At 36.1% G+C, this 23,066-nt stretch overlaps 2 protein-coding genes across 2 annotated transcripts; both read left to right on the forward strand.

Moving 5' to 3' along the window:
• The first annotated feature begins 1,951 nt into the window (after positions 1 to 1,951).
• On the forward strand, positions 1,952 to 7,708 carry xndc1 (xrcc1 N-terminal domain containing 1). The gene is made up of 9 exons (XM_077233481.1): positions 1,952 to 2,044; positions 2,489 to 2,630; positions 2,730 to 2,885; positions 4,179 to 4,351; positions 5,009 to 5,091; positions 5,187 to 5,353; positions 5,449 to 5,515; positions 6,694 to 6,845; positions 6,934 to 7,708. Exons 1-9 carry the CDS (start codon positions 1,985 to 1,987, stop codon positions 7,170 to 7,172), a joined length of 1,239 nt encoding a protein of 412 aa, XP_077089596.1. The 5' UTR covers positions 1,952 to 1,984; the 3' UTR covers positions 7,173 to 7,708.
• On the forward strand, positions 7,177 to 22,790 carry trpc2b (transient receptor potential cation channel subfamily C member 2b). Its single transcript, XM_077233479.1, has 14 exons — positions 7,177 to 7,232; positions 8,655 to 8,681; positions 10,040 to 10,732; positions 11,305 to 11,514; positions 11,597 to 11,761; positions 12,835 to 13,009; positions 14,281 to 14,481; positions 15,328 to 15,490; positions 15,595 to 15,687; positions 15,923 to 16,115; positions 16,200 to 16,327; positions 16,885 to 16,957; positions 17,052 to 17,169; positions 19,259 to 22,790. Exons 2-14 carry the CDS (start codon positions 8,667 to 8,669, stop codon positions 20,182 to 20,184), a joined length of 3,153 nt encoding a protein of 1,050 aa, XP_077089594.1. The 5' UTR covers positions 7,177 to 7,232; positions 8,655 to 8,666; the 3' UTR covers positions 20,185 to 22,790.
• Positions 22,791 to 23,066: the final 276 nt, after the last annotated feature.

Consider the following 23,066-nt stretch of genomic DNA (forward strand, 5'->3'; position numbering starts at 1 on the left):
ACATTTTTATTATATTTTTTACTATTTTTAAAATGATTTATTTCAATTTTAAAATTGTATGATTTATTTAAATATTAGCTTTTCATTTAACTAACAAACCCCCTGCAGTTCCTTCATGAACACCAGTTTGGGAAACCCTGAATTAATGTAATATTTAATACATTTCATGTTGTCTGAATGGAATAGGCTATATTTTCTTCCTCTTTGTATTTCTATATCAATATGGTACAATATTATTCTATTCAATTCAATTTGGTAAATGTGTTAGTCCAAAAGTAATCTAAAAGTAACCAAAAAGTAGTCAGTTTCCATATTTTATTACAATTACTATGGTAGCCAAAATTTTTTTTTAAAAAAGTAAGTTTAAGCACACTTGTGTAAGCAGTACAAATGAGTATACTAGTCTCACAAATTAACATAAACATAGTACACTTTACATCACATGAATTTTTAAAATAACTTTTGAAGATTATTTTTTTATTGACCATGCAGTTGTTTTTTGTTCTATGTGTGTTTTTCTGTATTTTGTAGATGTATACAGCTGATATTGCAAAGCTGAGATTATACACACTAGTATCTCACACAGCATATCTGCTTTTTAAATACGTGGTCAGACTGTTTTGTCTTATCTTTAACTAAAACTGTTATTAAAGGGACATTCTTGCAAAATACTTTCTAAAGTAATCCGGCACAAACCAAGGCAAATTAATTCACTGGAATATGTTTAAATAAAAATAAAAAATCTTCAGTGTAGTCCTTTTGCCTAAAGCATGACAGCTTAATAGCTGGAATTTATTCACCAAGCAGAGACTCGTGGTTTGTTTACCAGTTGTTTCCTGTTTTTTCTGTTCATGTAGCTTACTGCCAAATACCATCCCAAGATGTTTCCTAAATCAAAGCAACAAACAATAGAACTAAAGGGGAAATACATGTATAGACTGTGTTTATTTGATTTCCTGTTCATGCATGATGATGGTATGTAGATGATAAGGATAGGAGACAGATGTTTTGAGTGCAGTCTCTGAGTTTAAGCGGCCCCCTGATTCCCCACACCCACATACAGCCGCTTTACAGGAGGGGCTGACCACAGCTGGAGAAGGGAAAGTCACAATAACAACTCATTTGCAAAGAAAATATATATATTTGATTTCAATGCAACAGTCAACTAAATCCCAGTCAGGTTTTTCATATTTTGGTTTCACTCAGGCTATGCATGTAAGATATGTGCAGATATTTTATCAAATTGTACATTTTTTAACATGAAACATTCTTCATTCAAAGGTTAAAAAAGGAATAATTTGTATCTGATTGTTAGTGGACAGACAGACTTAATGGTTTGTCCTGCACTAGGGTTTAAAGTAGCTTGTTTTTATTGTGTTCCAAGCACAGCATAACACCTCTTTTAAGGGGCAGATATACTGTATATCTGCAGCTGTCTTCAGCTTTTCCTCAGGACAACGGGGGGAATTCTGAACTCTAGCCTACTGACAGAACAGCTGGGCATCGAAGCCATGAGATTACTGTACAGGAGGAAGAACTGGAGATATGAATAACAGCTATAGTGGATATCATGCACACAATATATCATGTTATGACTTTATACACCATTATTATTTTTAAATATGATACATAATATTGATAGTAAGAGTGGTTTTTTTTCTTCAGAAAATTAATTTGAAAAAAGATTTGACTTTTGGTCAATATAAACTGCTATAATAGGTCTAAATCATAACGGTTTTTTTGTTTTTACTGAAACTGGCCACAGTGCAGATCTTGAATAAAAATGATCTTTGTGATAAATCAGTTGATCAAATTGATTTTAAATTCATGTATAATTCAAATCATTAAAAATATAAAAGCCACGAGAGGGCATCATTTGACTTTTTTGGCTGAACCGGATGAGGGCGGTGACTCAGTGGGCGCAGTTATTTTGAGTTCAGGCGGGAAAAACGAATACGTGATGACGTAAGCTGTGTCACGTTGAATGCTTGTTTTTGCGATGGCTCCCATCAAAATAAAACATATCGTCTCTTTTACATCACAGGTAAATATCTGGTCGAACTTTCATCTATACGGCGAGACAGCAATTTATAATAAATACTTGTACTGTCTAGCATTTTATAATAACTGTCGTGAACGTAATGAGGAAGAGTTCATACAGATTCAAATAATTGTATATAAACTAATTCCGCACCTGTACAGTGAAAATACAGAGATTAAAACATAAATATGAATCAAAGTTATTTAATTACTACTCTTTGAATGTACTTTATATAATGCTTATAAGCATGCTATTGCATGTTATTAATTAATTGTTATGTATGTAATAATGTGAGTAATGCAAGTTATTAAAGTAATAAATGATATTAAGAATGGTGTGGATAATCTGTGTGATGGCACTGAGAGCAGCAGGCCCTGGTTGTTATGTATACAATGAGTAATGCAAGTTATTAAAGTAATAACTTTCTCTTACATGACTGAATTGCAGGATAGTAAGAATGGTGTGGATAATCTGTGTGATGGCAGAGACGGCAGCAGGGCCTGGTTGTGCAGCGTCCAGGACCGCAGTGGAGTGCTGAGGGTGGAGTTACAGATGGAGCGAGTCTCTGCTATAGGATTCATTGATGTTGGTGTGTTTGTTAACAGAAAAATCTTCCTCTATAATCTGATATGTGTTCTTGGCATTAATATTCATGGTGTTTTTTCTGTTTGTTTGTTTGTTTGTAAAGGCAACTGTGGCTCTGCGTTCATTCAGATTGATGTTGGCCGCTCCTCCTGGTCATTAGATCATCCCTATGTCACGCTGCTGCCCACTGCAACCCTCATGAGTCCAGCGGACTCGAAACAGGGCACTGGCCGTCAAAATGTGCGCATGTTTAAAAAGGGTAAAGTGACTACAAATCTCTATATTTCCCTGGTATTTCTCACTCAGGGGAGACACTTGTAATCCTTGGTGGTCGAAACAGAACAAAGATAATAAGCGAAACATTTTATAATTAAATAAATGTACTATATTTTGTTTCCATAATATTTTTTGTATTTTGTGCAGATTTCATGATACTAGACCATATTCAGCTCTAAATTATGTGGCATTTATTTTTATATATAAAATGATACAAATATAAGAAAACTAAAACAAAGCAGATAACTAAACAGAATAAAATGTCATTTACTAGAGGTAACTTGCTGCAGTCTATTTATTTTTTTTATTATAATTAAAAAAAAATCGTTTTGAATGATTGCTTCAATGGCTCACTCATTTTGTTTCATTTACTGGATGATTCAGTTTTTTTTTTTAATGAATAATCTTGAATGGATGATTCATTGACAAGGTGATTTACTCTATTTTGATAGCTTCTGTAGAGATCAGTGTTTATATCCAAAATATACACTTTAAAAAGAATATAAAAAGAATCATTGTCAATTATTAATCGTGCAGCTCTAACAAGGAAGGACTAATTACTTAAGACATTATTACTTACTTTTATGAGGTTTTACATTTGGATATACATATAGACATTGCCAGAGACTTCTTCATTGTAGCCAATTTGTAGTTTGTATGCCAAGAAATTGGTCTGTATTTTTTGTATTTCCCATTCATTTTTCTTTTTTCATAGTTGATTTCTTTTCATATTTCGACATATTTTTGAGTGAAATGGCTCCATGAACAGGAACAAATGTAGGTAGGGACTTGATTTCGTCCATCAGGAACTGATTGGATGGTTGTGGTTTGGTAATGCTGTGACTTCATGTGAGTGACAGGTTGTCATCAGAGAAGAGATTTTGCTGCAAGAGGGAGGGGAAGTTATTTTGATGAAAGATTATGAGGTTGCATGAAAATTAAAAAAATGATGATGTGCACAGATAAATCATTTTTAATAAATACCTCAATATTACATAAAAAATGCTAAATTTTGATTTCATGGTCCATCATGAAATGATTTTAATCATGTCCACAATTTTCTTTTGTGTTCATATAGCAAGCACCACAGAAGTCAACAAGTTTCATTCCATTTTGAATAAGTACAAAAATTAAAACATAAAGTTGCTTGGTCTAAAATGACTGAAGAAGACCACCAGAGGGTTACATTTGTGAACTGTATGCAAGTGCACAAGACTTAACTATGTTCATTGACACTGAAAGATTAAGATAATGTCTTAAATGTCTCCATGTCCAGCTGATTTTCTCCCTCAGGCTGCAAAGGAGAGCTGGGACAGACTGCGAGTCTCCTGCACTCAACCTTTCAACAAACGTTTGCAGTTTGGTCTGTCCTTTCTGCGCATTCGCACCATGGAAGACGAGGCCGAAGGTCCCTCAGTGCAACATGAAGATATTGCTGATGAAAATCTGGTGAGGTTTCATGAAGGTTTTATCACCTTGTGTTTAAACAAATTATATATATAAATATATATATATATTTTCTTATATATCCAGAGTAGGACTGCACAATATATCAAATATCGTAAATGTATATATTGTGATATGCATATCGCAACGGCTTGCGATAACTGGGGTCATGGACAAGACAAAGAGAAAATCACTCGCTGCTCTTGGCTAAATAACTTTTGTAACTTTAAAAAGAATCAGTATATTTAATTCATACAGTGAAAACTAAGCAGTGGTTTATTTTTATATTTGATTATTCAGTTTCTGTTGTTAAATAAACTTAATATAGGCCTACCTGAAACCCTAAACCCCACGGTGTACACTGATGTTAAAATAACACTTCTTATGCTACAGTAAAACACTTATGTTCACTCTCAGAAGTTGTAGGGATGTTTTCTTGTAAAAAAAAAAGAGGATATAAATATATCTATATCAAGAAAAAACTATAATGTAGGTTAAAATATATTTTAAAGATAATTTTATTTTACACACTTTAAGCATTGTCATATCGCGTATCGAGTATCGCATTATTTAATGAGTTATCGCATTTTTCTTCAATATCGTGCAGCCCTAATCCAGTGTAGCAGGTTGGGTTCAATTGTTATGAATTTTGTTTTACAGCGCACGCCAGAAAAGATGACATCCGTGATGGAGTGGCTTTCCAGTCCAGCTGTCCAAAACACGTTTTTTGGGCGAATCACAGGGTGTGTGAATTAATTGTCTGACACTTACACTTCATTTCAAAACTAGATTCGTAGTTACATGGTAGTCAGAAGGCTCTCTGTACTCTGTCTTACAGGAATGACTCCTCAGATGCCCAAAGCCAAAGGAATGCTGGGAGTTTGAGTCGGGCAGAGCGCATGGTCATAGCCGCCCACTCTAACAGACGCTCTTTGTCAACATCCCCATGCAGTACCACATCCAGCACAACACCTCAGCGAGGCGATAATACGAAAACCCCACCAGGCAAGTTATTTGGCCACCAGCCAGACAAATAAAAAATAAAAAATGCTTTCAGTGGATCAAGTAAATGTTGTTTCTGTGTATACGGCTACAATCAGGTGAAGTTAGGACTTCCACTGACCAAACGAGAACCCCTCAAGAGCAGAGGAGGAAGTCTAAGGCACGGTATGAATTGAGAAAAAAGTACTGGTCAAATATGATGGACAAACAAATTGGGGTCTTTTGCATTTTTACATATTTGTTTTTAATAAATGTATACTTTTATTCAGCAATGGTGCATTAAAATCATCATAAGTGACATTAAAGACATTAATAATGTTACAAAAGATTTTAATACCAAATAAATGCCTCTTTTTTTTTCAACTTTGTATTCAACAAAGTACCCGGAAAAAAATGTATCCGGGTTTCCACAAAAATATTAAGCAGCATAACTGTTTTCAACATTGATAATAATAAGAAGAAATGTTTCTTGAGCAGCAAATCAGCATATTAGAATGATTTCTGAAGGATCATGTGACACTGAAGACTGGAGTAATGATACTGAAAATTCAGCTTTGCATCACAGCAATAAATTGTATTTTAAAATATATTCAAATAGAAAACATGTATCGTTGTATCAGAATCGTAATGCGTTTTATGTATCGCTCTCTACAACGTCGGACACAAAGTGGTAATTAATATGATTAGCCTTTTGTTTGACTACATTATCAAACAGCTAATAATGTGTTGCTAATGTTACACAAACCATGATAGATAGCTGCCTTTTAAAAATCAGTATCATTACAAACGCTTTGAACAACGTAGAACATAGTGGAGAAAGGCATATAGTTCATCATAACATCGTAATATACATCATATACATAATTCACCCGATATAGCTAAATATACCAGATTTTTCATATTAACAGAAAAATATACCGGGATAACCTGGCTTCTCTTGAGACTTCACTGCTACAGAGCGCAGTTAATGATATGCTAAAGCCCGCCTCCATGTTGACTTGATTGGCTAAGGTAGTTTGTGACAACAGAAACACCAGCAATTTCAGACTGCATTTTTGAGACTGTCTTTGGTTCACCGCAGTTTTAAAGATAAAATACTCAGCAATGGTGTGTTGACTTATGAATTTCCACATGGTTTGTCTTAAAGCACATTAAAAACACCACAGACATATAAACAACTAAAACATATAAACAACACAGGGGGAAAAATGCAAAATACACTTTTCACTAGTGGTTCTAGACTCTGAACCCTGTTGTATATACTTCATATTTATATTCTCCATTCTATTTATAATTTGGATAGACCCATACTGTGTATTCTGTATTTCCTGGTGGTCATTCAGGCAGAGCCTCACAAACAGTGGCACTCCACTGAAGAGACCCAGACCTGCAGCATCCACACATGAACCCACCTCAACAAGTGCCAGCGGACACAGTCAGAGCCCACAGGACACTCTCCTGAGCTCTCCTGACACCAGATGTCCTCTTTGTGGAGGTAATGTGATTGTGTACATGTACCTTTGGCAGAGTTGTTGGCTCATCACTGCTCACAAGCTCTTTTCTTTTGCTTTTTGTCCATGTAGAATCCTTCAGCCCCGATTACCTGCCTTTCCATGCTTCCACCTGCCTGGATTGTGATCAAGCGGAGCTCATAGAAGTCAGAGAAACAGAGGTCATGATCTCACAGCACAGCGGCTCTGGCACAGATGAGCATATGGTTCCATGTCCTCTTTGCTCCATCCGATTCCCCCCAGACCGTATCCAGCAGCACGCCAGCACCTGTGGGGACACGCTAGAGTCAAGTACTGTGTGGCTGAACTGAGAGAAGAGCATTGTGGTCTCGGAAGCCTTTTCAAAATAGCAACATGCAAATAGAAATCAGGTATTCCCTTGCTTGTGTGTCCTACTGGCTTATAGTTTTGGAGAATACACACGCCTCCCTAAAAAGACTGTGTTTTTATTGTTTTTATGGAGACAATTATAACAATGGTCATTATGTTTATACTGTGTGCCATGGGGACATTTTAATGTATGAGATGTTTGACTGGCAAACATGTTTGGACTGTAAATATGTTTGTTGTCATATCTGCCGTTCACTGTCTTCGTGGTATCAATTAGAATATTAAATGAAACCATTGATTTTAATTATCAATATATTCTCATAATTGTGAAATATGTTATTTAGAAAGTTTAGACTTTTTTTAGGATTTGCCCTGTTATTTTTCTCACTTTCTCAACAACAAAAAATATATCTTTTTGGATTTAAACTGATATATAAATATTTATACACTACTGTTAAAAAAATGTTGGTCGGTAAGATGTATTAATGTTTTTAATAAAGTGTCTTATGCTCATCAAGATTGCGTTTATTTGATTAAAATACAGTAAAAATAGAAGGAATATCGTGAAATATTGTTTTCTACTTTAATTTATTTTCAACTGTAATTTATTCCTGTGATCAAAGCTGAATTTTCAGCATCATTACTCCCGTCTTCAGTGTCACATGATCCTTCAGAAATCACTAATATGCTGATTTGCTGCTCAAGAAACATTTCTTATTATTATCAAGCGTGAAAACTGTTGTACTGCTTAATATTTTTGTGGAAACCAAAATACTTTTTTCCAAGATTTTTTGATGAATACAAAGTTCAAGATAAGTTTTTATTTGAAATAAGAAATTGTAACATTATTAATCCCTTTACTTTCACTTTCGATCAAAATAATGTGTCCTTGCAGGATAAAATTATTTATTTAAAAAAAGACATAAAGTAACCTTTATTTATATAGCACTTTTTACAATACAGATTGTTTGTGAGAACACCTACTTTACAATAAAAGAAAATGAAGATTTATATTACAATAATTTCTCTAATTAATTTTCAAATAGCTGGCCTGAAACGCTCTCACACTGACCCTGTGTCATGGGGCCATCCTTATTGTTGAGCCCTGATGTTTACAGAGGTGTTAAACGGAGGAAGTGCACTGATGGGGGAGTGGAAATTCAGAAGTCCTCAGTGAGCTCTAATGGGATGCAACAGTGTTACAGTTGCATTTTTAATTGGCTGTGTCCTTTGGGGAATTACACCTGTTATTTGGTTCGTTCACAATGAAATCATTCAGCTGTGTGTTGACTCCTCGGTGGTGGCAAACCAGTGAACTTAATCACTCTCTTCAGATCAGAATTAGAGCCTCATAAAACAGCGTTACTTACTGGCTTTTGAAGCTGCTTTATTTGTTTTTTTGAAATACAGTGGACATGTGAGACATCCATTGATACAAGCCCACTGTAATATTTATTTCCCAGGTGTGTCTGAAGATGGAAAACCTCACGGTAAGAAATAAAAATTTGAAAATTATTTTGTGAGTTTATTCAGTAAGCATGTGTCAAAGTATTTGGAAATCGTCTCTGCTCATTTTAATTCCACCAATTTTCCTGACTGTTTTTATGACATGCAAAATAATATATACAGCTGTTTGAATGAGTTTGTGTATATCTATATACATTGAAAAAATGTATTTTTCTAATTTATTAAAATTATCCCATTCTATTGCAAATTCTATTATCAGCATAATAACCTGAGTGAAAGTGAGAAATTTGCTTATTTTATTAGCAACCGAGAAATCGTAGAGAATATTAAATATTTCTTTGTTTGTACACCTTTTTTTTTGAAATCCTAAAAAAGTGTTAACCTTTTTCACTCTAAGGCCACTCATTGTCAAAGACGATATTTGAAGAACCCCCAAGATATCTCTAGTATTTCTGCTTTAATGACAAAGAAGCTGCTTAATTTCATTTTTTACTTTTATGTGAACAGAAACTAAGAGTGGCAATATTAAGTAATTAATTTAAAGCGTAGTTCACCCAAAAACAGTTGACTGTAGTCATTGACTTCCATAAATACTACTATAAAATACTATGGAAGTCAGTGGGGTTCATCAACTGTCTGGTTACTGACATTCTTCAAAATGTCTACTTTTGTGTTCAGCAGAAGAATCTAGAAAACAAGTTTGGAAAAACTTGAGGGTGCGTAAATGATGACAAAATTAAAATTTTTGGGTGAACTATCCCTATAATTTAATTCTAGATGGTTCAACAACTGAATGTTTTCAGGGTTAACACTTTTTATTGCCAGTAAATATACGTGACTTCTCTAGTCATCGTTTTCTACACCTTTCCATGTCCAGAAATACACGGTTTTCAAGATCATGAGAATCATTTTGATTAAATTAATAATAAATTAGCAAGTTGAAATAATAAATGTCAGCCAACATCTTGATATGTGAATTCTTGTCTTATTTTAAAGCTAGTTTTGTCTTGTTTTAAATCAATTTCAGCCATCTTGTGGCCCTTGGAAGAGGGTCCACAAGAGTCTCAGCTGCCTTTTTGAGAAGAGAACTATTATTAGAAGTCCTAAAACTTGATATTAAATCACACATTTTAAGTATGGACTCTTGGACATTTGTACCCCACTTTATTTTTTTTAAAAATTTTTTAATGAACATAATGTGACATTGCATGGTAATGCTTTAGTTTTTAGAAAATTAAACTGACAGTGTTTGAAGCAGTGAAATAGTAGAAGAACAGACAGCCGTCTAGACCTCTGTGAAACAGAATCTCGTATTTCAGTTTGACGGATAGTGTTGCCTCGTATTAAAATGTTGTTGTTTTTTTATCTCCCCTTTGAATAGCCAGAACAATGGCGCGAGATTGTGAACAAGAAGTTTCGCTTCCCTCCAGAGCTCCTCGGCGCCATCCGAGAGAGGAACATCAACATGGTCTCTTCGCTGCTGAAGACGGGTGACGGCATCATCCGTCAGCTGGACGACTCCGAGGACAGGCTGTGGAGAGAAGCGCTGAACTTGTCCATCCGACTCGGCAATGAGGACACCATGGACACCCTTCTCCAAGCGGTCAAGTTTGACTTCCGGCAGATTCACGAAGCTCTTCTAGTGGCCGTGGACACCAACCAACCTCGTGTGGTCAAGCGCCTCTTGGACCGGCTGGATCTAGAGAAGGGAAACAAGATGGATGTGCGCTCTTTCGCTATGGCTATTTTTGACCACTCCATTGATGATTCACAGTTTGCCCCTGGAGTGACACCATTGACTCTGGCCTGTCAGAAGGATTTGTATGAAATTGTAACAATGCTCAATCAGAAAGGTCACGAAATTCCTTGGCCTCATAAAATCTCATGCGCATGTCTGGAGTGCACGAATGGACGGCAATACGATTTGCTCAAGTTCTCGCTGTCCCGTATCAACACCTACCGAGGTATAGCCAGCCGTGCTTACCTGTCCATCACCGCAGAAGATGCCATGCTCAGTGCCTTTCGACTCAGCCGGGATCTCCGCAAGCTGTCTAAGAAGGAACCTGAGTTTAAGGTTGAGTGAAGCAGGGCTCGTGTTTTTCTAGGAGGTTTCTTGATATTTTTCATTGTGGTAAAAGTTGATAAATCGTACATGGATAACATTTACAAACTGAAATTAGAATATATTATATAAAACATTCCATAATCTATTTTTAAGTAGAATAAAGTCTAAAAATGTTAGGGTGATACAACTGCCCTGATATCATAATGAAGAAATTTTCATTTTTTACAAAGTTGCTGAAACAATTTTTGGAACTCTTTTTTTATGCCAAATCAAAGTCATTAAAGCAGAAAAGTGCAGAAAGAAAACATAAAAATATATCCGACCTAAAGAGACACCTACAGACCCTCATGACTTTGAAAAATCTTATTGAAAATAATAATTTTAATAAAATAAATATAAATTACATTTTTAAAGTTATTACTTTTAAACTTTCTCTTGAAAATGATAGAAACGTTTTTTTAAACCAATATGAATACAAAGAATACATTTCTAAGAAATGAATACCTGTGTCTTGAAAGATGTTAATTTTCTGTATAGTGGTCACTATTTGTCACAACCACTGTCTCCTTTGCTTCACACAGCCTCAGTATCTTAGCCTCGAGCAGGTGTGCCAGGAATTTGCCGTGGAGCTGCTTGGAATGTGCCGGAACCAAAGCGAGGTCACCACCATCCTGAACAGCTGTGGGAACCAGGAAGAGGACAGTGAGGACGAGCTGGACCAGCAGGCCTTTGAGGAGGGCATTCCCAACCTTGCTCGCTTGAGGCTTGCCGCCAACTACAATCAAAAACAAGTATGAGCTCTGAGCAAGAAAAAACTGCACTGATATTTATCCATGTATTTGTCTAACCATTGGCTTCTTGTTTGTTCTGCAGTTTGTAGCCCACCCCATCTGCCAGCAGGTGCTCTCCTCCATCTGGTGTGGGAACCTTTCAGGCTGGAGGGGCAGCAAAACGGCATGGAAGCTTCTGGTGTCTTTGGGGATCTTCCTGACCATGCCTATCCTTTGCCTAATCTACTGGATCGCACCAAAGTCAAAGGTTTGCCAAATATTAAAATATTTTAATATTATTTTTGCTGCCTGTTAAATTGACATAACTAAAATGAGTTAAAGCATTTTGTTTCTACTAAATGTATTTGTGTCAAATCTACTTAAATATGTAAAATAGAAGTTTACTGAATTTTTTTGAGTTGGGACTACCTAAATCTTTTTTGTAGCATGAACTGAAACTGGGCAGTGGATGTTTTGCTTCTAGCATGTTTTGAAAATGAATGAATAATATATGTTTAAAATACAGGGTGCATCCCAATTCACGTACGTATGCAGTATTCTGTGCCGTTTTGTAGTATAAATAGTGACAAAATAACCTTATAGAATTCATACACTACATGGTTGAGTTCATAGTGCATAAGTACATAGTGATTAAGTGCATAGTGTATAAGTGCAAAGTATATAGTGTGTCATTTGGGACACAACTTAAGTGTTTTTTATGTGTTTTTTGAGTGCAGTAGAAGACTTTTAAAATAGTTTCTGTTATGTTGGTTTTTGTGGTTAGCTTTGTACTAAAGAGTAGATCGTGTGGTTAGGTTTTCAGTGGCTACAGGAATTAATAGCGTATGTTGATCCACACAATGAGTAATTGCTGTAGTTCTTGTTTATTGCAAATGTTTCTTGTGCTCCCTACAAAAGCTATTTTAAATGTAAAATAACAACCAAAAGTTAATATTAATTAGTTGTGTTATATATTGACAAATGTTAGGTAGACTTAACCTAATTTATTTTATTGTGTCATAGCTGTTAGATTTAGGTAGTTGTTACTCAACACATGGGATCAAATCTATCTAAACAAACTGAGTTCAAATTGTTACCTCAGTTTTATTCAGTAGATGCAATAGTTTTTTTTTATAGTATAGAGACTTTCATCTATCCATCCATCCATTCTCCAAAACGCTTGTCCTACAGGGTCGCTGGGATGCTGGGTTTTATCTCAGCGTCTCAGGCCGAAGGCAGGGAAACACTCAGGACGGATTGCCAGTCCATCACAGGACTATTCTAACAGGCGTTTTCGACTAAAATGTAAACCATGTGGTGGTCTTCTGTTTGTCTTAACAGATAGGGAAGACTATAAAGATCCCGGTGATTAAATTCCTCCTCCATTCGGCTTCATATATGTGGTTCCTGATCACGCTACTTGGGGAATCCATTGCCATGGAGGTGTATCGGGACAGCTTTGCCTCTCGTCAGCACACCATCCTGCACAGCTCTTTCCACATGGTTTGGGTGGTTGGTAGGTCCCAGGAACCACACTTCTCGAAAAATGGTTATGAGAAATTGATTGAAATACAGTACTAGATAAATTTTTATGCAAGATCTTCAACTTAATTTTTGAGCATTACACATGAAATGTTTACAAAACATTTATTTAAAATGTATTAAAAAATACAATACAATGCAATGTATACATACAATGATGATAAGTATTTGTTAATATTTGAAAATTCTGTATTCAGTAACAGCGAAACCAGCTGAAAGGCTGTTGAACGTCCACGCCAAATACTGAAAAAGTTTGTAGATAAAAATTACTTTGGTGTGTAAGCTTAAAAAACATCAAAGTTCAACATGGAGAAGAGCTCGCACACATTATAGTAGAACATTTCTTAGAAAAAATACAGACAGTAGCACACCTGATTCTATTTACTTTTTTTTTTTTTTACCATATTACATCCAATAAAGTTAACTCAAAAAGTTAATAAAAAAAATACATATACCTGAATAGCATAAAAACTATGAGTATACACTAACATTCATAAGTATACCAGACTGCGCAAAAAACATAAACATTTGCATAAAATTAAAAAATGTAAGAGTTATACAACTGTTTTGATATCATAATGAAAAAAAGCGTAATTTTAAAAAAAAATGTAAACTATTAAAAGTATTATGCATGATATTTTATTTTTACTGTATCTCTAAGGAAACAAATATTTGAATAAAGCTGGTTATTAATATTTGTTAAATTGAAAACTCCAAATCAAAGTCATATGGTCATGCAGAAACATGCAATGTATTATTGACAAGATCAATAAATCTTTTAAAATATCAGAAAATGTAACCTATTTTAAAGGGTTAGTTTACCCAAAAAAGTGCTCGATTCATATGGATTAGTTTTAAGATATAAGCTGTCAATGGAGGGACAGAAATCTCTCAGATTTCATAAAAATATTTTCATTTGTGTTTCAAAGAAGAACGAAAGTCTTATGAGTTTGGAATGAATAGAAGGTGAGTAATTAATTAATTAATGACAGAATTTTCATTTTTGGGTGAACTAACCCTTTAAGTCAAGGTTAGTTCAGGTTGTAAAATGTCATGTGTTGTTTTTTCCTCCCAAAATTATGTTTTACTTTTTAATATACTGTGTAAGATGTGTACACTCACTTGTAAATATAGTTCTGCATTTATATTGCTGCAGGGTCTTTAACTTCAGGTCTGCATTTTTTGAGCATTGCACATGAAACATTATAAAACAACAATTTAGTAATCATTAATCATTTAAAACAGGTTTTTTCTGGTTCGAGTGTAAGGAGGTTTGGATCGAGGGCTTGAGGTCTTACTTCCTGGACTGGTGGAACTGTCTGGATGTGATGGTTCTTAGCATGTACCTGGCTTCATTTGCCCTGAGAATGGTCATCATGCTCAAGGTCCACTTCCTCTGCCAGTTACCCGACAACCAGGATGAGTGTGTCTACTTCAACAACACTTGTGAGAGAAAAAAAAAAACTTCATTAAAGGGATAGTTCACCCTAAAAATGGAAATTCTGTCAGTATTTACTCACCCTCATGTTGTTTCAACCCCGTAAGACCTTCGTTCATCTTCGGAACACGAATTAAGATATTTTTGATTAAATCTGAGAGCTGGATCACTCCTCCATAGGCTTCTAAGTGATTGAAACTTGTTCCCCGAAAAGTTATTAAAGACATCGTTAAAATAGTCCAACTGACTACAGTGGCTCAATCTTAAGTTTATCAAGCGACGAGAATACTTTTTGTGCGCAAAAACAAACAAAAATAACGACTTTATTTCAACTATTCATTTCCTTCTCTGTGGGCCTCTAGTCAGTTAACTTAGTATGATTGCGTAGAGCTACGTCACACGTAGGCTCACTATTGGCCGACGCTGGTCATGTGTGTGATGCGTGTGACGTACAACACAGAAGCTTACGCTGTTACACTAGTGAACTGACTCGAGACCCACAGAGAAGGAAATGAATAGTTGAAATAACGTCGTTATTTTTGTTTGTTTTTGCGCACAAAAAGTATTCTCGTCGCTTGATAAACTTAAGATTGAGCCACTGTAGTCACTTGGACTATTTTAACGATGTCTTTAATAACTTTTCGGGGCTGGCAAGTTTCAATCCCTCAAGAAGCCTATGGAGGAGTGATCCAGCTCTCAGATTTCATCAAAATATCTTAATTCGTGTTCCGAAGATGAACATGAGGGTGAGTAAATACTGACAGAATTTTCATTTTTGGGTGAACTATCCCTTTAAGCATCACGGTTTAGCCTACAATATGGCCTACTGCAGTAACGTATTTGTGGCTTTCCAGTGCGTGATGAGTGGCATCAGGAGGATCCCCAGTTCATCGCTGAGGTGCTGTTTGCAGTGACCAGCATGCTGAGTTTCACTCGCTTGGCCTACATCCTGCCAGCACACGAGTCTCTAGGCACCCTGCAGATCTCCATTGGAAAGATGATTGACGACATGATGAGGTATTCAGCTGCGACAAGATCTTTTCGTGTTGATTATAAAGATTAATAGTCTGGAGAAGCACAATCTGATGCTCTTTGTTCAAGATGCTTCTTTTTCTCTCCAGATTTATGTTCATTTTGGTGATCATTGGAACCGCCTTCCTGTGTGGCATCAACAATGTCTATGTCCCATTTACGATCTCCCCTAATCTTGGAAGGTATTTCCCAGCTAACAAAAATATGTTCTTAGAACATTTTTCTAATATTCCCAGTAAGTTAATAATACCAGATAACTGAATGAAGGTTCTATTAACTTTACTAGAGCAATGCTTGTTTATAGCTTTGAATGAACATTAGCTTCAAGTTCTGAGCAGCTGCAGAAATCGAATCAATGAGCCGAATTTTGAGATAACCTTCAAAATGGAACAACGCCACATTCATTTACATTCACAGATTGAATGAAACCTTCAGCTTCCTCTTCTGGACAATATTTGGTATGGCCGACCAGACCTATGTGGACATGCCTGAGTTTGTTTTGGCTGAGTTTGTTGGCAGAATCCTTTATGGCATCTACACCCTGATCATTGTCATTGTACTTCTAAACATGCTCATTGCCATGATCACCAACTCTTTTCAGAAAATTGAGGTAAACTGGAGGAACTGACCCAGATGTAACGTGTACAGTAAAAATGCAGGCTTGGTGTTTGACTTAAACTGTTCATCCCTGTAGGATGATGCTGATGTAGAGTGGAAATTTGCCCGTTCAAAGCTCTACCTAAGTTACTTCAGAGAAGGACTGACTATGCCTGTCCCCTTCAACATCATCCCCTCTCCAAAGGCCGCTTTCTATCTTTTAAGGTTGCTCATTTTCTTATTTGATTGAATCCATTATTAAGGACTAGGAGTTCCACTTAAAAATAAATTAAAAGAATCAGCAAAAATTTTTTTTGGAGAAACTTAAATATAAAAGTTGCATCTAAAAGGATTTAATGCAGTATTTTAAAAAAAAGCATTATAAAATGCTTTAAATAAACTTTGAAATATTTCTATTTATTCATAATTTTAAAAGTAATTTATTAATGTACTATTTATTATTATTATTATATTGAACTACATTCAAAATATGTTATTTAAACATATCTATTTACAGTATGTCAAATTTGAAGAAAAAAAGCGATTAATTAATTGTTACATTTAACTTTTAAACCATTCATTAAATAAATGGCTTTTTAAATGCCACTATTTATTAGTCAAGTGATAGATTTATTTGCATTTTTTAAAGTATAAATTAATAAACTGATCATTTATTCCATTATTTTATCTTCAAATGGCACTTTTTAAGTGATTCTTTTACACAAATTGTAAAAGTGAAAATATTCATTTTAATCCTAGTGTTTTTTCCCTTTATATTAAAGAGGAATATTCAGACGGATCTGCTGCTGCTTCAACTGTAACTCTACTCAAGACTACCCTCCACTCACGTCTATGGTACACTTTTCTTTCAAGATTAGAAAATGCATTACTGTGCAGCATGTTGGATAAAACCCATGCTTCCATTTGCTTTGTTTGAAATGCAACACAGAAGGATGACGCGGGTTCAGGGGAGAACCGGATACCCTACAGACAGCAGGTCATCCGTGCTCTGGTTCAGCGCTATATCGAATCTGCTAGGAGAGAGTTTGAAGAAGCCAAACGCAAAAGTAAGACTGACTAGGTGTTTTTGAATCTGTTCATCGTGTTTTGTTATAGACCCCATCCATTGGATCAGATTAGTTTAGTCTGTACGTTGTGAGGTCATCTCAATGCTAGTGTACTTGTAAAAGTTGTCAAAATTTTAGCACACATTTTTAATGTACCAACTTCTCCATGTAATATTGATAATTCATCTTGACCGCAGGGCCATGCAGTTTTTTTATCAAATCAATTGCTCTCTAGAATAAGCATGCCCCTCCCCCAGTACCAACTACAACTGACTAAGGGGCCGTTTACACGACACCATTTTCACCTAAAAAACGGAAAACATTTTAATGCGTTTTAGCCGTCCATTTACACGACAACAGCATTTTAGAGGCCTGAAAATGCAAACTTTCGAAAATGGTTTTCAAAGTGCAAGTTTTTGAAAACGATACTGCTGTCGTCTCCTTGTAAACTACAAAAACGTGAATTTGTTAAAATTGTGACGTCATGCGCGTTACGTCTTCAGCTTATAGGCGTGAAGTGTTTCTTTACAAATTGACATCGCCATCTACTGGCCTGGCATGAATAATACAGCATTTTTAGATGTTTTCGTGGATCCATGTGAACGGGGATCGTTTTGACAATAGTACTCATCTGTACGCAAAAATTGCACAGGAAAACTTTCAACTTTTCTGTTTTTAGTACATAGTTGTCATGTAAACTTACCTTCAGAATTATGTTTCTATGGTAAAACGGAGTCCTGCACATGACATGCAAACAAATATATGTATATATATATATATATATATATATAATTATATCAATATATCGTGGCCTCAAATTAGGAATTCATTCCCTCCCTCATTTTGATTTAAATACAACAAAGGAACAAATTATTACAACATGGCCACGATTTAGTAAAACAAGGTAATTAATTATTATACCATTCTCACAATTTACTTAAAACGAGGGAACGAATTTGTAAAACATGAGTAGTAAGTGATGGGAATGAAAATAAAATGTCCTGTGCAGGACTCCGTAAACATTATCAGCGGCAAAATTAATCAGTGCTGTAATTTGAGTAATCAATAGGCAAAACCACAATAAGACAAACAGTTGTTAACAGTTGTTAATAAAATTTATTTAATGTATTTAGCAGGATTTTATGCATTAGTTATTATAGGTATTCTGTGCTAGCTACGTTAAACTGCATTGTATGTCTTTCATTTATTTATATGTTCATTTTGCATTACTAAGACATTAACAATAGCCAATAATAGTTATTAAACAGAATAATTAGGAGATAATTAATGAACTACATTTTGCAGCTGAAATGGCCACTATTTTGAGTATTTACCTTCCGTGGGCACTTAACATAAAAAAATGTCCATTAAATCCTCCCTTGTCTGGCTTATGCTACTCTGAGCAATGCCTTAACTTTGTATTTTGAGCACTTCTTGCGTTGTTTTTGCCTCTTCACAATGACTCGTCTTTAGTCCTCAGTTGTAAGTCGATTTGGATAAAAGCATCTGCTAAATGAATAAATGTATGTAAATGCAAAATATTGCAGCTGTCAGGTGGTACGGAGCTCTCAAAAGATTCAGTTTACATGAGCTGTACAAGGATGTGAACGGTATTTACATTTACATTTAGTCATTTAGCAGACGCTTTTATCCAAAGCGACTTACATTTGAGGATTACAAGTTGGTTACAAGTTGGAATCTAGTAATCACGTTAATTCCGACATGACCCCGAACCAGGAAACACATAAACACAGGAAATAAAACTGCTCTCTGAATATTTTTAATGGGGTCTTTATTTATAGATAGAAAGAAAGAAAGAAAGAAAGAAAGAAAGAAAGAAAGAAAGAAAGGCCTCATGACTTTCCCGGGTCTACAAATCACACTTTTAACACAAGGCTTCCACATATATTCATTGTTTTCAAGACTCTGGGAATCCTAGTTCTTCAAAGAAAAACAAATTGTTTAGAGGGTTAAAATAAGTAATTTTAATCTACAAAAAATAAGTTTGCTGAGGTCTATAACTATATTCATTCTATAGTTTTCACATGCAGTGAAAACGCTGAAATGATCTGGAATGTCTTTCTTGTAGATGTTGGGAACAGGATCACAGAGCTGAGTAAAGTGATCAGCCAGCTACACTCAGAAATGAAACAGATTCACACGGACATATTTGACTACCCAGACAACACCAAAGCAGACCCATCAGGAGGCTCTTCTTTTCTGGGGAAGTACATCCTCGGAGCCAAAAACAACTTCAAGGGCTTCAACAACAACGAGAGAAAGATTGCTCCATTGCATGAGCCTGTACACCATGAAGAACCAGCGGAGACTGTAAAAGAGAAGCATGAAGAGACTGTAGACATGCAGGAGTCACCGACCACTGACACAGAGGCAGACGGGAAGTCAAATGAAGAGCAAAGCAGTGAGGGAGAAATAGATAACGCTGTGGATGACATGAACGGGACAGAGGAGGGAGGAAATGAGACGGGAATTGATGATGTCATCGAGATTACCATGGAGGAGGAGGAGGGTGCTGAGAAGAATACAGATACAGAGAATACAAGTGAGACAGTCATAGATATAGAGTCCCATTCAGATGTTGAGAGTGAAGCCAGTGGAAAAAGAGAAGATGAGACAATGACAGAGAAAGCCAAAGATAATATAGAGGAATTGAATACATATGTGGCAACAGGAGGATCAGATCTAAATGAAGCTAAGACAGAGGAAAATGAAGAGGTTGAGGAAAACAATGGAACGACAGAAGATATTAATGAGGATGTAGTTGAATTTGTCAATGAGGGAAGTGCAAGTGAGGCCATTAAGATTGACCTGAGTCAGACAAGCCTAGTGAGTCTTTTAGCAAAGAGGATTGAGGAAAAGCTAGAAAAGATAAGCCCACAAGAGACGAATTTCACTTTCAGTGGAAAACAAGCATCATCTCCAACTGGCAGCGATAACTCCCGAGACACTGGTTTTGGTTCTCAAGTATTTGAGTCCCTAACTAGTAGCCCTTAAGGAAGCCAATCGAAGAGTAGTTCAAAACAACTAGCTTGTGAGAATCATAAACCTAGTTGAAAGCATTGTTTTTTGTTTTGTTTTAAGATAATAAAATGCTTTATGTTAGTGGCATCAGAAAGTATTTAGACACATTTGTCACTGAAAATGTCTTAATGTTAGGGTTACATTTGAAAACAAAATGTCAAAAGGCGCAGCTGAAAACAAATTATGCTAGTGTGTTTTGCTTTTCTCAAAAGTAACTCTTAGTGGACGAAGTCCGTTCACACAGGTGTAGTTCATCACATTATCTATGAACATATTCATTTTACAGCCAGGAAGTACTTTTAATTTAGAACAAAATAACTATTATGTTTATCATTTTAAAGTTAGTTTCACTTGTTCTGCAGTACTGTTCAAAAGTTTGGGGTCTAATTTTACATAAATATATTACTAAGAAATGCTGTTCTTTCAACTTTCTGTATAGAAAGTATCAAAGTTCCCATAAAAATATTAAGCAGCACAACTGTTTTCATCACTGATCATAACAATTTTTCTTGAGCCCCAAATCATCATATTATAATGACTTCTGAAGGATCACTTGACACTGAAGACTGGAGTAACTGCCAGCACAGTAATAAATCACATTTCAAAATAGAAAACCATTCTTTTAAATTGCAGTACCACTGTTTTTAATGTATTTAAAAAAATAAGTGCAATCTTGGTGAGCATGAGACTTCTTTCAAAACCTTTAACTCACAATGACCTCAAAACTTTAAACAGTAATGTTTTTTTTAAGTGACAAATACTTTTTTGGGGCCACTGTATATATACTGAACAAAATTATAAACGCAACACTTTTGTTGTTGCCCCCATTTTTCATGAGCTGAACTCAAAGATCTAAGGCTTTTTCTATGTACACAAAATACCTATTTCTCTCAAATATTGTTCACAAATCTGTCTAAATCTGTGTAATGCCGGGCGTACACCAAAGGATTTTCACAGTCCCAGACTAAAGACCGGCAGTCTTTAGGAATCTTACTGGAGTCTCGGCGCGCTCCCGTCGCCTCGATCGTTAAATGTGAGGTGATAATCTGCAGTCGGCGACCCGATTTATGCCAGTCTTTCTCTAGTCTTTCATATCAAACATGTTTGATATTAAGTCTTAAGTCTGAGACTAAAAACTGTGAACCCATGTCTTTAGATGTGAAATGATAATCTTATAAAGTCTTTTCTAAATCTTTTCAAAGTCTTTAGGTGGTCAGAAAGCATTAGTGAGCATTTCTTTGCAGAGATAATCCATCCACCTCACAGGTGTGGCATATCAATATGCTGATTAGACAGCATGATTTAGCACAGGTGTGCCTTAGGCTGGCCACAATAAAAGGCCACTCTAAAATGTGCAGATTAACTGTATTGGGGGGACTGAATGGTTTTCAGTCCCCCCAATACTGAATACACAGTCAGTATCTGGTGTGACCACCATTTGCCTCACGCAGTGCAACACATCTCCTTCGCATAGAGTTGATCGGGATGTTGATTTTGGCCTGTGGAATGTAGGTCCACTCCTCTTCAATGGCTGTGCGAAGTTGCTGCATACCAGAGCATACCAAACATGCTCAGTGGGTGACATGTCCGGTGAGTATGCTGGCCATGTAAGAGCTGGGATATTTTCAGCTTCCAGGAATTGTGTACAGATCCTTGCAACATGGGGACGTGCATTATCATGCTGCAACATGAGGTGATGGTCGTGGATGAATGGCACAACAATGGGCCTCAGGATCTCATCACGGTATCTCTGTGCATTCAAAAAGCCATCAATAATATGCTCCTGTGTTCATTGTCCATAACATACGCCTGCCCATACCATAACCCCACCGCCTCCATGGGCCATTCGATCCTCAAAGTTGACTTTAGCAAACCGCTCACCCACACGACGCCATACACGCTGTCTGCCATCTGCCCTGTACAGTGAAAACCGAGATTCATCCGTGAAGAGAACACCTCTCCAAAGTGCCAGACACCATCGAATGTGAGTATTTGCCCACTCAAGTCGGTTACGACAAACTGCGGTCCGATCGAGACCCCGATGAGGATGATGAGCATGCAGATGAGCTTCCCTGAGACAGTTTCTGAGAAATTCTTTGGTTATGCAAACAGATTATTGCAGGAGCTGTCCGGGTGACTTGCGACATCTGTGGCATTGTGCTTGTGTGATAAAACTGCACATTTTAGAGTGGCCTTTTATTGTGGCCAGCCTAAGGCACACCTGTGCAATAATCATGTTGTCTAATCAGCATCTTGTTATGCCACACCTGTGAGGTGGATGGATTATCTCGGCAAAGGAGAAGTGCTCACTAACACAGATTTAGACAGGTTTGTGAACAATATTTGAGATAAATAGGCCTTTTGCTCATGAAAAATGGGAGCAAAAACAAGTGTTGCATTCATAATTTTGTTTAGTGTAGATGTATATATATACACTGTATGTACAATGTACTCTGAGAGGCATTTTGGTTTCTTGGTCTTTAATTTTACAAATTTTGTTTTTTAATTTTTATAATTTCAAATTAAATCATTATAGAAGTAATGTTTTGTCATTAAAATAAACAATAAATGTGCAGTTCTATGTCCCTTGAAGTAAAATAATTGTTTTAATTTATAATTCTTGTACATGAATCTCAAAACCCTGAATACATACATGCAGCCATGGTTAGAGAGGTGCACGAGAACACATTTATAACCCCAGAGACCTCATGCACGTTGCAGCTTGTTCAACACCTGCTGTTTGTGGCACAGCTGCTTCATCCCATGAGGCCTCCACGACTATTCATTACCCAATCACCTGTAATCTCAGACCCTCCCCATGCACCTCTACTGGAACGTCACACCTGTTCCCATAA

The sequence above is a fragment of the Siphateles boraxobius genome, unplaced genomic scaffold, assembly GCF_051911475.1.
Source record: "Siphateles boraxobius isolate OS27281-9 unplaced genomic scaffold, OSU_SipBor_1 18, whole genome shotgun sequence".
In the NCBI taxonomy this organism is placed as follows: domain Eukaryota; kingdom Metazoa; phylum Chordata; class Actinopteri; order Cypriniformes; family Leuciscidae; genus Siphateles; species Siphateles boraxobius.

What these genes read in the sequence shown, in the direction of transcription:
- xndc1 (XM_077233481.1), top strand. Translation starts at nt 1,985, where the DNA reads ATGCTTGTTTTTGCGATGGCTCCCATCAAAATAAAACATATCGTCTCT. An exon ending in AGGAGGAAGTCTAAGGCACG is followed by an intron (nt 5,516 to 6,693) that starts GTATGAATTGAG and finishes GTGGTCATTCAG; the next exon opens with GCAGAGCCTCACAAACAGTG. An exon ending in CAGATGTCCTCTTTGTGGAG is followed by an intron (nt 6,846 to 6,933) that starts GTAATGTGATTG and finishes TTGTCCATGTAG; the next exon opens with AATCCTTCAGCCCCGATTAC.
- trpc2b (XM_077233479.1), top strand. An exon ending in AGAAGGAACCTGAGTTTAAG is followed by an intron (nt 10,733 to 11,304) that starts GTTGAGTGAAGC and finishes TGCTTCACACAG; the next exon opens with CCTCAGTATCTTAGCCTCGA. An exon ending in TGAAGAAGCCAAACGCAAAA is followed by an intron (nt 17,170 to 19,258) that starts GTAAGACTGACT and finishes TCTTTCTTGTAG; the next exon opens with ATGTTGGGAACAGGATCACA.